The sequence below is a fragment of the Nothobranchius furzeri genome, chromosome 13, assembly GCF_043380555.1.
Source record: "Nothobranchius furzeri strain GRZ-AD chromosome 13, NfurGRZ-RIMD1, whole genome shotgun sequence".
NCBI classification, from domain to species: Eukaryota; Metazoa; Chordata; class Actinopteri; order Cyprinodontiformes; family Nothobranchiidae; genus Nothobranchius; species Nothobranchius furzeri.
Window position 1 is genome coordinate 15,825,763 of NC_091753.1, and position 15,844 is coordinate 15,841,606.

Consider the following 15,844-nt stretch of genomic DNA (forward strand, 5'->3'; position numbering starts at 1 on the left):
GTGTCAGCATACAGGTCAAGAACCGTTGGTACTGGAAAAAGGAGACAAGATAGCTCAGTTAGTAATCAAACGGTGTGTAATGTCCAAAGTTGAAGAGATTACTAAACCTACCATTATCACTCAGAGGGGTGAAACTGGGTTTGGATCATCAGACTTTACTGCGGGGGCAAAAGTGTGGGTGGAGCAGCTCAATGGTCCTCCCAGAGCTGGAGAGATTATTGCACAGGGAAAAGATGCTGTGGTAAGTGTATTGTTCCCCGGAGAGGAAAAATGGATTAATATTCCGATAAACAAATGTTACAGGAGAGAAAATTAATGCTTGTCATTCTATCTGCAGTTTTGTATGTATCCCATAGGCGGATGTCTGAGTGACGGTGGTTGACTGGGTCCCCTTCCCCTACAAAAAGGATTGAACCCTTGTCGAGGCGATGGATGGGCTCCGCGGACCTGGTGGTGTCGGATGTTTGGTCATCGTCCTCCATGTCCTCGCTGTCATCGCGCTGAGGGCACATTTCTGTTGGGGGCTCACGGAAGGACAAGTGTTGGAAGAAGGGGTCATGGGCCATCTGAAATTGGTTAACAGTATGTCCAACCGCACTCAAGGCACATTCACATGCAGAGCAAATGACGCTTGCTACTTGGGAAACCTAACATCTACCGGTAAGATGTACCGGTGCAGAGGATGTCTTAAATTCCGAGGAAGGGTGATCAGCCCGGGGGTGTTGGTTCAAGGATCAACAGTAACCTTTAATTCTGCAGCGCGCATCTGTGCATACCATCAGGGGAATGGTACTTGCATACAAAATGGCACAAATTGGAGTATGAAGGTTGATCACGATTTCTGGATCAGGAATGGAACTGTAATCATAGGAGGACACGCCTATTTGTACATATTCTGGGTGCTGCCCGACACAGCTAGAGCTACGCAGACAGCTGTAGCTCCCCTGGTTCACACTTGTCAACAAATGGGACAAATAAGGGTAGACGAATATGTGCGATGGACTGTGAAATTCCCTCCTATTCCGCCTTGCAACAGGAGGAGGCGAGCATGGTATGACACCGTGCTAGGAGGAACTGGAACTTTGTATGGTCTGGCTAACACAGCAGACAATGAGGTAACACGAACTATGCTGTCCAACACTGGAGAATACACCGCACAAGCTGTCACCAAGACTGCAAGATGGATGCCTTCGACTGTATCTAGTCAGTTAGAAGGAAGTGATGTGTGGAAAAGTGTATTTAAATGGAATCTAAAGCTTTGGAATGAAACTTATGATGCATTGCATAATTTGTCACACATAGGTAATTGGACAGTCTGTTCCTTGCAGACTATTCATGCTGAAACACAAAGAAATAGGTTTCAAATACAGGTAATGAGTAATAACTATCATGCATGGCGAACATTATGGAACATCAGTAGTTCATTATGGCTACAGCCACATGCAGAAATGACGATTTGTAATAAATCTATGTGTACTGGATACTGGGATCAGTATAATATGACATTAGTAATGACTGTGTGTAGATATCAGATACTGCCGGTGATAACCACTAAAGGGTTTTGGTATCTCCATGTTAGTGGAGAGTGGTGGGATGTTAAAACAAATCGAACATATGAAGTAAAACACTGTGATGAGACTGATAAGGGTTTAGCCTGCCCATTGGTAAAAGGACATAGCAATCCATGTTTCACTGATTCAAGGGTCGTACTCTGTGATTGGACGGTCACACCCCCAGAGGAACAGTTTTGGCAGGTGGGTCCTAACACCTTATGCGTGGCTACAATGACCAATTCCCCACAGGTACCTTCAGTTCCCTTTTCAGGTTGTCTCAAGGGTATACATATGTGGGAATGGAATAACGTGACCTATTGGTTGAGTAATTACACTGTATCTAGTCGGCTGACTAAGATACAATGGGAGGTTTTACACTCCCCTTGGACACTCTCACTGGAACGATTCAAATGCGCATTGGATGGTTCCACTGAAGTGGCAAAATTGATTGACTCTCATAGGTCCAACCTTTCCAGGCTCATGGTGTCTACTCTTGTGGCACAAGGGGAAATAAAACATGTTGCTACATTGATTGAACAGGCTTCCGCTCATCATTGGTGGGATATATTTACAGGCATGTCGAGTACCGCTAATAAAGTGCTAATTCCACCTATGATTGTAGCATTAATTATAATCAGCATTCTAACATTGTGTAATCTTATTATTTGTTGGTATGTTATTCAATTAAGAAGAGAAATAAATTGGGTAATAATGCAAAGACTACGATGAAAATTAAAGTGGAACTACAAGGTATGTTATAAATGACGTTGGTTTTGATGGGGAAATGGTGATGGATCCATGATGTTACATAAATTAGATGAAAAGTTCAAGAGTGGAATGTAATAAAAATGAACTTGTCATCTGTTGTATAATTGCTTTATATAAGTTATTGATCACTACTGTTTGTCAATCACACTTATCATGAGGATGTAATCAAGGGTAATCATGGTAGAGCCGAACATAATGTGATCATGAGGATGTAATCAAGGGTAATCATGGTGGAGGTGTGCAGCTTTGCACGCACATCAGTGGATGTATAAGGAGCAGAGCAGAGCTCAGGTTGTTAGAGCTGCTTGAAGGATTCTACCTGACGAGGTTCATGGATTACATGTGTTCAGTTCTTCACCTATCATGGATTACGTTTCCTAACTGGGGTGTTCAGCTCTCCACCCATAAGCAACGGTAAGAGAAATGTTTTGTTCATGATTGATAACTTGTATAAATGCCGGTTGAATAAAGCCTTGTTGTTCATCTGATATTCAAGTTGTGTTTCATTGTTTCTGGCGTCGACTTGACAACGATCCTGATTAAATAAATATAAAGTGTAAAAAGAGACTTTGAGTCTTTTAAGGTAATTAAAATAAAATAAAACATTTTATTGTAGAACAACTTCTCTCCAGGTCTCACTGTCTTCCCCCTGCAGAATGAGGAAGTAACTGGAAGGAGCGCTCTTCAGCACCCCCTCCAAGGTTTCCAAAGTGGGTGGGTAGTATGAACTGCAGTTTGTTGCATAAGCACAAACCACAGTCAGCACCCATCCCCCCACACGTAGGCGGAGGGAGGCTACATTCATCTGGGTAAACCCCAATGTGCAAGCACCAAGATGGGGGCAACTAGTATGCCCACTCCTGCTCAGCGCCTCTTAGTGGGAGCAACTCCAGAGTGGTAGAGTGACCAACTCCTCTCAAGGAAACTGGTTCCAGAGCCAGAGCCATGCATTGAGGTGAGTCTGACTATATATAGTCGGAACCTCTCAACCTCACACACCAACACAGGCGCCTTTCCCACCAGAGAGGTAACATTTCACTTGCCAAGAGCCAGCTTCTGTAGCTGAGGATCAGACCGCCATGACAAATCTTCAAATTCTAGGGTTACTTGTGGAGTACCACAGGGTTTGGTGCTTGGACCAATTCTTTTTACTATACATATGCTTCCAATTGGTAAAATCATTAGACAGCATGGGATAAAGTTCTGCTGTTATGCTGATGATACTCAGTTATATTTATCCATTAACCTGATGAACCTGATCGGTTAGGTAGATTACAGGCTTGTCTTGAAGGCATAAAAAAATTGGATGACTCTAAACTTTCTGTTTTAAAATCAAGACAAGACTGAAGTTCTCATCTTTGGACCAGAACTTCAGAAATGGAAACTTCTTAGTCAATCACCTGACCTGAATGGCATTAAATTAGTCTTCGAGATCAAAGTAAGTAACCTTGGTGTTATCTTTGACACGGACATGTCATTCAAATCCCACGTTAAAACAGGTTTGTAGGATTTCTTTTTTCCACCTTCAGAAGTTAAGATTAGAAGCATCCTCTCCAGGAGTGATGCTGACAAACTAGTTCATGCATTTATTACATCAAGACTGGATTACTGTAATTCATTACTCTCAGGAAGTCCACACACACACACACACACACACACACACACACACACACACACACACACACACACACACACACACACACACACACACACAGTTGAGAGCTAGAGGTGTATCAAATGTCCCACAGGCACTTTTTAATTATATATTTATAATTATTATAAAATTGTTTAAATGTCATCTAGAGGTGGCCATATCGTTTATTTCTTGTCCAGAGAAAAAAAAATCAATCATGTTAAGCTAAGCTTATGATGATGCAATTGTATCTACTGAAGATCTCATGGGTCATGCACCATGGAGTTATTAGTTATCAGGGCAAACATGGCTGGAGTCCAACAGTATTGGCTCATATCAGCGATTATACTGTAATGACTCAGAGTCTCTGGTTGCTCTTTTATCAGGGTATCCGCAGGTTTAAGAGAGACAAATTTAAGACATTTTAAGACTTTTTTTAAGGCCACTTTGACCAAATTTAAGCTATTTTTAAAATTAAATTTAGGCTATAATTCCCAGCTATTGCCTGAAACCGGTGCTAACCACATCAAGAACATGGGATTAGCCATCCAATTACCATTAAACTTGCACTTCCCCATGGCGCAAGCACCCACTAACTTAACCAGCTTCTGTGCTCATCTAAAAATAGACCCCTTTCACAACCAACCGAATGTGTACGGTTCCGCTTACGCCAACATCATAGACAAAAAAAAAAAAGCTGAACACTAACTAGAAATTCACGAAAATTTTATAGAAATAAAATAATTTTGTTTATTGGGTCTTTGGTCATTTAAGACCTTTGGAAACGGGATTTAATGATTATTTGTCATTTTTAAGGATTTTTAAGGCCTTAAATTTGGAAAAGCAAATTTAAGACTTTTTAAGACTTTTTAAGGACCCGCGGCTACCCTGTTTATCAGTATTATTTTAGGGCTACTGTTGCCGTAACGCACGCCTAACAGACTCTTAACTTTTTCAACAGAATCGCTCGTTACTGAGTATTTACTAGCATAGCAAAACCGGGGGAAAAAAACTGAACCGGAACAACAGTTCTCACCCGTTGAGCTCGCCTTCAAAATAAAATGTTAACTCTATAGTTTACTATTGAAACCCTTACAATACGTTTGAGGTCATTTGGCCACTCCGGCTATCAGTAGATTTTCCCCGATTACACAGGGGAGGGAGGGGCTTGGCTCATCTCTCCAGCCCTGCACGAGCAGGATGGAAAAACAGAACTCTGTTGGCATTAAATGTCCGCAATTAAAAACCAGAACGCCAAATGCAAAGTTTAGAGCAGCGCATTTACCCAGAGGCTCTCAGATTGAGTAAACTTATGAGAATACATGTAATAACCGCTTAGAGACAGAGCAACATGTCGTTAGCATTGTGGCTAATCGCTAGCATAGCAGTTTGACCAGCTATATCGATATAAAGATATAAAGTCATCTTGCATCTTGTTTAAAAATTATATCGATATATCGCCCAGCCCTACCACTTGCCCATGTCCAATATAAGCCAGGATCCCCAACCAAATACAGAGCACTGCGCCACGGAAGCGCAGCGGATTTGGGAAGTCAAGTGGTCACACCGGGCTCGCTAGGCTGCTGAAAGCTTCTTGGAAAATCGTGCGATAGTCACAACATCATGCGGAACAGGAAGCGGAAAGTGACTCTTTTGTTTATTTGTGATCAGACTTGCCGTCGTGTTTTGTGAGACTCAATTTCATTAAAAATGGGTAAGTATGCTATTTATTAGAATATTTTAAGATCAACAGTACTTTAAAGTCATCAGTATAGTAATCAACCTGCATGTATAAGCTAACTGTCAATGTTTTCGCAGCTGGGGTTGTGCCATTGAGCCATTCCGCGTCGTAATGTCTGTTGTAAAGTACTCCACAATGTTGTAAACAGCCATTCCACGGTGCTTGAAATAGAACCAGCGCGTACCTTCAGTGCCTCCGCGGGGACAGGCGCTCCTGAGATGTGGCATTACGCTCACCGTGTAGCCACTCTCAGCAACGATAAAGGCTCATTTTTTTAAATGATGGCACGGGCATGACCTGGTGCAGCGCATCTTTCTTGTGTGCCCAGGCGTAACTCCTATACACAAACACACATGAACGAATGTGATCTTCTATAAACTTTATAGATGCAACTTTTATAAGGCGTTTTGATTACACTGCAGGGTGTGTTTTTGAGCTTTTAAAAATGTTAATTTTACAAATAACATCTTGCTAACCTCATTACAAAAAAAACTGTGGGGAAAAATTGGCAATCACTGCTCTAAACCACCCCAGCGGTTCATGTAAATACAGACTTTAAACCTTTACATGGTAATGACGATGTAGGGGTTAACTGCTTCTATGTTTTACTTGTAGAAAACACATCAGCGATCCTCAATCAGAGCTAGGCGTCCCCCTTGCTGTTATTGAGGGACTAATCACAGCCTTTTGTTACTTTGAACTTCTATGAAGCTGATAAATGTGGACGTGAGGTCTGGAGACGGCCACGGTCCTACATAGGAAAATATGGGAGGGCCGATAGCTACTGGGAGGATGAATGGGTCTGCTGCTGTCACCACTTTTCTACACCACAGCTGAAAAAGCTGTCCCAGTAATCACTAGTTATTGTGTTCCTGCTGTCTGAGGTGTTGACTCACCTGCTTTTCCTGTTTCCGTTTTCATCCAGTTAGCTAAAGCTACACTTCCTTATGCATTATTCACAACACAAGAAATGAACACATCACCATTTGTGTACAGAAAAAAACCTGCAAATCATTATAATAAAGCCGTTTTAAACCTGAATGCATGCCGATCCAGGTTTCAACTATAATGTATGTAAAGCCAAGGAAAATGGAATCAGTTTGGAGAAGAACTGCCCTGAATGATTAGCTGAGATGTTTAAAGCAGAGCAGTTGTGATCATGATCTGTTGCTGCTTAGACATTGCACCTACACTCATTTGATTATATAATGCAACAATAAAGCCCTCAGGTGTGGTATTACTAACCATGCCCTTGCATTATGCCTGCAGAGCTGGGCGAGGGACTCTGATCAGGTTGTCTGAAGAGGTGGTTGCTGGGATGAGTTGGCGGAGGGCTGGAGGGCTGGATACGCAACCTGAGGGAGAATGGGAAAGAGAGAGGAGAGAGATAGAGCTATGATGTAACACTTCAGTCAATATTGCTGCACCACCATACCAACTTCATTGTTCACTCCTCAATAGCTGTTGCAAGGGGTGTGTGTGCTGCTCACCTCTGGAGCTGGTGGGTTAAGTGACTCGGCTGGCTCTCTCCATGGCCCAAAGACAGACCCTGCAGCAGAAAACCGAAACTCTGAGCTTCTACAACCAAACTCTGGGTCTGCCTGCTGATGTTAATAGAATACAACTCACAGCATGAAGAAAAGACCTAAACTAAAGGGACACAGTTGCAGTAGTGTCACTGGTTCCTCCATTTACATGAGGTACAGCAGCTGTTCCCAAACCTTTGATCTGGAAATTTCTAAAAAGTTTTTATGTCAAGCGGAGCCAGAGCCTTTCCCATCATCAACCTTAGGTTCGTCCATACACACACACCTGCCAGCCCACTACAGAAGATAAACCCGTCATTTATTTACAATCCATTTCAGAAAATCTGCCTTTAAAGTACATTATTAAAAATGAGCGACAGGATACACAACGACACAATGAGGACTGCCCCAGGAGTTACACCAATAATCAAGTTAATAGAACTTGAGACCAGAGTCCAGAGAAACGCCACACAGACACGTCTCTACACTGTGTGCACAGTTATTAGGCAAGTGAGTATTTGTATCATATCATCATCAGGTCTTGTTTCTTTCAACTGTGCCGCATCACTCGTTTAAAGTAAATAGTCAAAAGACCACATCTGGACTCAGTCATTCATGACTTTATCACCTCACATTTGGACTACGCCAACTCAGTCCTTACTGCTGTTAGTGTCTCCTCATTTGAGCATCTCCAGAGTACAAAACGCAGCAGCTACATTTCTGACAAACACCTCCAGATGCTGTCGCATTATACACATCCTTGCCCGTTTGCGCTTGCTGCCTGTTAAATACCGCATCCAGTTTAAGGTTCTAACTTTTGTTTTTAAAGCTCTGAATGGTCCAGCTCCCGCATCTATCAGAACTGATCAAATCTTAAACCCCTTCCAGATCTCTGAGATCGGCAGACCACCTGCTGCTGTGCATCCCAAACATGAGATACAAATCCCGTATAGGGAGCGGGCCGTTGCATTTGCTGCCCCCCAAACTCTGGATGCACTCCCCCTCAATGTACGACAGGCCCCTTCAGTACGTCAGTGCTGAAGGCCTATTTTAATCATTTAGGTTTTGAGCTATGATAGGGCATCTAGTGCTTTTCCTCTGTGGCATTTCCCTGCCGACATGGGCTAACCTTTTAGTATGTTTTTTTATTATGCTTTTAGTCGTGGCCTTGTTTCACTTCAGGATGTTCTTTTAAAAAAAATAATAAAAATTTTTATCTCTTATCTGAATTCTTATCTCGTCTTTTATTAATTTGTCTTTAATACTGTACAGCACTTTGGTCAGCTGCCATGCTGTTTATAAATGTGCTTCATAAATAAACATGGTATGGTATTTATACACATATATTCCAACTCCAAGCTGTAATATCTTCAGCCCATATTGGATTGAAGCATGTATTTCTAATATAAATTAAAACATTGAGAATGGGTCAGGAAATATCTCAAGACTGGGGTGCGGGTGGGTGGGTGGCGTTGTTTCTAAACATTGACTTCTTTTATTTTAAACATTAGTTTGTCTCACTAGCCATTTTTACAAAACAATGCCATTTATTTACCTAAATGCTGAAGCAGAATTCTCTGTCCGGAGTCGGGTTCGAACCTTCAACCTTCCGATTACTGGACAACCCGCTCTACCTGTTGAGCTACTGCTGCCCATATAAACAGCATGAGAGCTGACCAAAGTGCTTCCCATAAAATACATTGCAACATAATAAAATAAAAGGTGATAAAATAAACAATAAGATCAGCAAATAAATATAATCACAGTCAATGGCCATAAAATCACAGGCCAAAGGCCAAATCATAAATCTCTTGTAAACTCATCAATCACTGATTCTAAGTGCGTCCTCCTCAGTATTGGTTTCAGATGTGTTAGTTGACGCAACTGGAAGAAGCATGATTTTACCACAGTGCTTGAGGAACCATTGAGAGACCAGTATTTGGTTTGACCCCAAGGCTAGTCAAATAGTCTTTAAAATTGAGATCAGTGAAGTTCTGTGAGAGATGGGGATGGGAGACATTAAGCGGATCAAATAAGATAGCCTCAGTTTTAGCCTCGTTGAGTCGCAAAAGGTTAACAGCTAACCAGTCCTTTACCATGATGAAACACGCCGAAAGCATGTGGAGGAAGCATTTGGTTTCTCCACTGCGACATACAGCTGGCAATCATCAGCATATGTGTGGTAGTTGAGACCAAAGTGTTTCAGATTGTTACCCAAAGGTAGAAGACACATACAGAATTGCAGAGGTCCCATTACAGAGCCCTGCAGGACACCCCAGTGCAATGAGACACAGGGGGAAAGCAGTCACCAATCTTAACACTGAAAGAACTATTAGATAAGTAGGAGCAAAACCATTCTAAGGCAGTACCTGTTACCCCCACCCATGACTTCAAACGTTGCAACAGAATGCCATGATCTGCAGTATCAAACACTGCAGACAAGCCCAATAGGAGCAGCAGGACATGAAACCCAGAGTCTGATGCAACCAAAATATTTTTTGGGACACGAATGAGGGTGTATTCACTGCTGTGGCATGGTTTGAATGCTGACTGAAATTTATCAAATAATGTGTTGTTTTCCAGGTGGTCTAAGATTTGCGATTGGAATATCTTTTCCAGCACCGTAGGCAAAAAGGGGACTTTTGACATAGGGGAAAAAGTTATCATAACTGGAGTGGTCCAGACCAGGCTTCTTCAAAATTGGCTGTACAATCAATCAATCAATTCGATTTTATTTAAAATAAATAAATAAATAAATAAAAACGCTTTTCAAACAAAAGTGCAACTCAAAAGGCTTTACAGAATTAAAATTACCCCAAAGTTCCATAACAGTTTTTAAGTATAACAGTCACACACACACACACACACACACACACACACACACACACACAACATCAGTAAAATTATATTTTTATATTTTGCCGAGTTCAGATGACCCAATTAAGATAAGGCAACGAAAGATTTTTAAGGCAAGTTTGAGATTTTTATTTACAACCTTTTTTATTGCAATTTTTTTTGTTTCAAGTAACTTTCTTGATTCATTGTTTAATAAAGAAACAAAATAACCTTCCTAACTCTCTCCTTGTTATTTTCTATCTTCTCCCATCACACTCATCAGTGTTAGCAGGCTGTCCGACAGTAATAACTGTCCCTGTGAAACATGTGATCTCGGAAATTTGCCTGAAGAATTCAGCTCGACATCAGAGAGGCTGACACTAACAGACCAGCAAGTAACATCGATCTTGCTGACGTTAACCTCAGCTGTTCATCAGGTGCACACTGAGATGGAAATGCAGAAATGAATCATTGCAGGAGTGAAAACCAGTTGTTCCAGTTGTTCCGAGATGATCTGGAATCCTGTGACACCTTAATATGCTCCAACTCTCTGACGAAACAATAAAAACTGCTGAGATGTGAAGCTCATGTAAAAAGTTGGCAGTTTAAGTAGAACCAGCAATGAATGTTTGGGTGGTATAAACACTGATGAGCCACAATAGTAATGTTCCCCATCCATCAGGAATAATGTGCCAAGAACTAATGGGGCTGTCGGCGCTGTCCCCCGACTCTCAGAGAGGAGAGAATCATCAAATCTGGCTCAGAATCTGCTGTCAAGACCAGGGAAGTTCAGGAGCCTCGGGCTGAGCTGTGAGGTTTAGAAGCTGACAGCTGCTGTTTGTTAATGAAACTGATGCAATGCGAGTTCTGGGGATGGGCCAGATCCAGTATCGGTATCAGGCTTCGATATGTGTGGGAAAAATACGACCCAACCCAAATTTCCAATCCAGAGTTAGGTCTTCTGAAATGCCTAAGTGATCCCGGCGTGCTATTTGGAATTGTAGGATGTCCAAGGAACATCCCGCATTTCTCGCCTCTGATTGGCTATAAGAGCACTACTACGACTGGCTACACGCCTCCTATTAGGAAGTCCATTCACACTGCAGTTTACAGGTAGCGGGTTGAGCAGCGCCCCACTTTTATACAGAACATGTCCGTGGTGTCGAAATATTTTACACTCGAAACGTCACAAAGCATGATTTAATCAATCACTTAAAAAAACACCACCTGAGAGAGCACGAGGAGCTTTTAACTAGGGGGGAGAAAGACGAAAAGAGATGCCACGAATAACTTCTGGAGTCATTCCAAAAGCAAAGTACACCCTTTGAGGGATAATATCAGCCGGCGTAATCCACGCCATCCATGTTTTTAAACGCCTGCTAGCCGAGGAGAACAGTACAGACAGCGGCATCAAAACACTGAAAAGCACACTCCTCCAAGCTGTCAACAGGCGATTGACATCAAAAGCAAATCCCTCTGCGCTGTTGCCACTTTACTGAGATGAGGCATACATTGTTAATGCATTATTTATTAATATTGGCCAGGTTTTGAATTGAAAAGGTTAAATATGAGGTGTATCGTCTGTATGGGTCTATGTGTGTGCATGCAGGCCAGGCTCTGGCAGCAGCAACAAATAAAGCACTCAACCTAATTTGTTTATTGTGTCCAATTCTTTACGGGGAGAAACTGCCAGGCTGGTAAAGGATCTACTGAAGCAAGAGCTTGAGAAGATGGAGCCAGCGCTGGCCAAGGCATCAGCTGACAAAGCAGGGACAACGAAGCCAACACCAGAGCCAGCAGAAAAGGCTGCTAGCATGGAAGCTGATTCTCCTCCAAGCAAAATTAAGAGTAGCTTCAACAATTTGTATGACAACACTCGGAAAGAACCAACAACAGGTGTGCAAGACATCCCAGTACTGGGCAGACAACCATGCCCGTTTTACTTCCACCAGTGAGGAAAGTGAAAGACTGTAGAGTGCAGCGTCCAACATGGTGGATGGAAAAAGGAAATCTGACAGCAGAAAGAGCAGAAATGCTCACCTTCCTCTAAAAGAACCTGCCGGTGTTTAAGTGAGATTGGTTGAACTCCGTGTCCCTCCGTCAGTCATGTTTATTTTGCTTTGGAGAATATTTCCAGACGCTGGTGTTAGGCTTATCCAGGTCACCTCCTATGCTTGAAGCGTGCCGTCCAGACACACTTTTACTGACCGTGTTTGTGTAACGTGTTTACAGTGCTCTTGTTGCACTTTGTTCTTTAATTCAAACGTTTGAAAACCTTATTTTGTTGCTGCTACACGAGCAAGGATTTACGTGCAATTTTATTTATCACTTTCAAATAGAAGAAGAAGGAGAAGAAGAAAATATAATTTCTATAGCGACTCTCAAGATAAAAATCACGAGGCGCTTCAAAAAAAAAGTAAAAATATAAAAAAGCATTTAGAAAATGATTAAAAATATATTAAAATTAGCAAAAAACAGTTGTGATTAAAAATGTTAAGAAAGAGAGAGAGTGAACAGGAAAGAGGGAAATCAGTGGATCCTGAGGAAGGTGGAATAGGTGGGGAGAGCAGAATAAAGAGAGTGGTGAAGAAGGTCATACAAAAGCCAGCTTGAACAAGTGAGTCTTCAGCTGCTTTTTAAAGGAGACCACTGAGTCCACTGATCTCAGGCTCAGGGGGAGAGTTCCAGAGTCTGGGGGCCACAGCAGCAAATGATCTGTCACCTTTGGTCTTTAGCCTGGTGCGCTGCACAACCAGTAGGCTTTGATCACTGGACCTCAGGGACCTGCTGGGGGTGTAGGGACTAAGAAGATCACCAATGTAAGATGGTGCTTGTCCATGTAAGGCCCTATAGACCAGAACCAGGATCTTGAAATGAACCCTAGAGTTGACAGGCAGCCAGTGAAGCTGGAGGAGAAGCGGGGTGATGTGGGTGTGTTTGGAGGACTTGGTCAGAAGCCGAGCACAGGCATTCTGAACCACCTGTAGACGGTTCAGGGAGGTTCTGCTCAGACACGTGAAAAGAGAGTTACAGTAGTCTAAGCGTGAGGAGATGAAGGTGTGGAGAACTGTCTCAAGTTCAGAGGGAGACAGAATGGGACTCAGCTTAGCAATGTTTCTGAGATGGAAGAAGGAAGAGCGAACAAGAGAACTGACATGAGAATCCAGGGTGAGAGCTGGGTCAAAGGTCACGCCAAGATTCCTGACGGAAGGTTTGGTGTGGGAAGCAAGCTGACCAAGAGAGTCTCTGACTTTGGGAACCAGATTGTCTGGGGCACAGATGAGGATCTCAGTCTCATCTTCATTCAGCTGAAGAAAGCTCCCACCATCCAGGCTTTGATAGAGTCTAAGCAGGTGTGTAACAGCTGCAGCTTAGACATCTCATGGGGCTTAAAGGAGATGTACATGCTTCATGAAAGTCATTGAACTTAATTTTTGGTGATGGGATGGAGCAGCTCTCTATATTTTCTTTGGAGTGGTGGTGTGGAAGTTTAGCCTTTTATTTCATGTTGGAGAATTAAAAAGTGTGCTACTGGCAAGTAGTGACTGCTATCTGGGCTGTGCCGTTTATAGGACAGGGTTTGTTTCTTTGATTGTGTATATTGCACTAGTATCTAGTAACCCTGCCGTGCAAATGAAGAAACACCCATTTGGAACATTACAGCTGCATGTTTCAGGACGGACATTCTGGTTATTTCGGCTTACCTTTTGGGACACGGTGCTGGTGGGCTCTTACTTGTTGGACTTTCTCAAGTACACATACTTGACTGTTGAGAAGTTTATTATAGCCTCACAAAATCAACCATAATGAAAAAATAACAATCAGTGATATTAAAACAAATAGACCTCTCTAGTATCGGAATAGTATCAGTATTGGTAGATATCTAAATTCTGGTATCGGAAGTGAGAAAATGTGGATCGGTGCATCCCTAGTGAGTTTATCGAATGCCACAAAGAGGCCAGGCAACGTGGTTCATTGGTGTGCCTGAATAAAGAAGAGTCGATGTAAAGGTCAGCTCCAGAGAGTGGAGGGAGCAGCTCTGCGGTCTGAGCCGTCGCTGCTACAAACTGAAATAAAGGGTCTGCTGGCTTAGATATAAACCCAACTTTAGATTAGACTACAAATGAACAACATTCCTGGATTAAGCCATGTTCTGGTGAAATAGCAGAACACGTTTAGAGAGCGGCTACACAGTGTTTGTGTCAGGATAGTAACAGTAGTCCAGCACACCACCGCCCTTCTGCCTCACATGCATGGAAAACTGCTTGGGAATCACGAGTCAAAACTCCAGTCCACAAAGTACTTAAGACTAGGGCTGCAGCTATCGAATATTTTTGTAATCGAGTACTCTATCGAATCTTTTTTTCGATTAATCGAGTACTCTAATAAATTACCCTTTTGTGTTTGTAAACCATTATATCATATATTGATGAGCCAAGATGGCGTCGAGTATGGCTGCCTCGTCGCGAGCTCCACCAAGTTCCAACATTACACGCTCCATACTGTACATTAATGCCACTGTTTTGCACATACCAACCTCTGTACATTTTATATCTCTTATCTTATTGTTTACTTTATTCATTTGTATACTTAGATTAGCCATTTTTATATTTTACTTGTTTTTACATTACTGTATTTTTGCACAACTCTGTTGCTGTGAAGCTCGCACACAAGAATTTCACTCGCATGTACTGTACCAGTGTACCTGCACATGTGACGTGACAATAAAAGTGATTTGATATCAAATAGCATGTTATAATTATGAAAGACCTCTTGAAATGAGCAAGCAATTGCCAGTTATTGTTCAAGTTTTATTCAAAATTAGTTTGCATAACTTCAGCACTTCAACTTTACTTCACAGTAAACAAATGCCTGTGCAAAAAATAAGTAAACAACCTGAGCCGATTTTCCCCTCGTGCGAGAATCTGCTAGCCTGCAAGCCAGACAAAAACTAGGAGGATAACGCTGCGAGCGGCTGCGGCCCAAACAGAACCAGAACCGCTCACGGCGCATACAGCTCGCCGGCTGTTTCCCTATTAACACACGTCCGTTTTAATTTCTACACTTTTTTCTCACACTAACAAGGATTGCCAAAAGCATGTTTGCTGTGGTTTTCTCAAATTATACTGATCACAAAACATTTATTTACTTTCTTTCGTTTTCCTCCGCCACTCATAAATACCCGTGTCCTCCTGCAGAAACCCCGAGGGACAACGGACATCAATAACACAATAGAAAGTCCGACATATTGTGTAAAAACTGCTATTTTTAGCACATTTTAAGTCCGACGTGTTGCTACCAGATGTACGGTGAGCTGAAGCTGAGTGCTACAAACGAAAAAGTCGCAGTGTCCGCAGAATATATAGAAAAACAGGCTAAAAAGCATTATCTTGTAGAGGCTCTGAGTCCGCTTGCAGAAGGGACATTTACAGGTGCTGCAGCATGGAGGATGTGGTGTTGTGGTAGGCTAAATCCATTTTACAGTATTTATACTGGACTACGTTTTCCGCCTTACGACGTGAAAGATGGTCCCACAACTTTGACTTTTTCTGTCTTTTTCGCACTCCACCGGGGTCCACGTTGTTAAGAGAAAGTTAAGTTATATTCGCTACTCGCGTGTGCATTCAGTCCAGTGGGCATGTGCGTCACTTATTTCGGTCCGGGTGAAACATGACCCCGGGCGATTGCAAAGCCATGAATTAATTAAATATGAATTAAACGAATCCTCGAGGCAGAGAATTTGACTCGAGGATTTTTTGTACTCGAATTATTCGAGGTACTCGAGGAA

General features: G+C 42.3%; 1 protein-coding gene across 3 annotated transcripts in view; it reads right to left on the bottom strand.

Moving 5' to 3' along the window:
- The window catches only part of sik3 (SIK family kinase 3), a 124,498-nt gene that overhangs the window by 23,229 nt on the left and 85,425 nt on the right, over positions 1–15,844 (bottom strand). For all 3 annotated transcript variants that reach the window (XM_054735898.2, XM_054735899.2, XM_054735900.2), the window contains 2 exons: positions 7,186–7,244; positions 6,941–7,050 (listed from right to left, as the gene is read on the bottom strand). In XM_054735898.2, the coding sequence (XP_054591873.2) occupies positions 6,941–7,050; positions 7,186–7,244 (169 nt within the window). The remainder of the gene's footprint in view (positions 1–6,940; positions 7,051–7,185; positions 7,245–15,844) is intronic.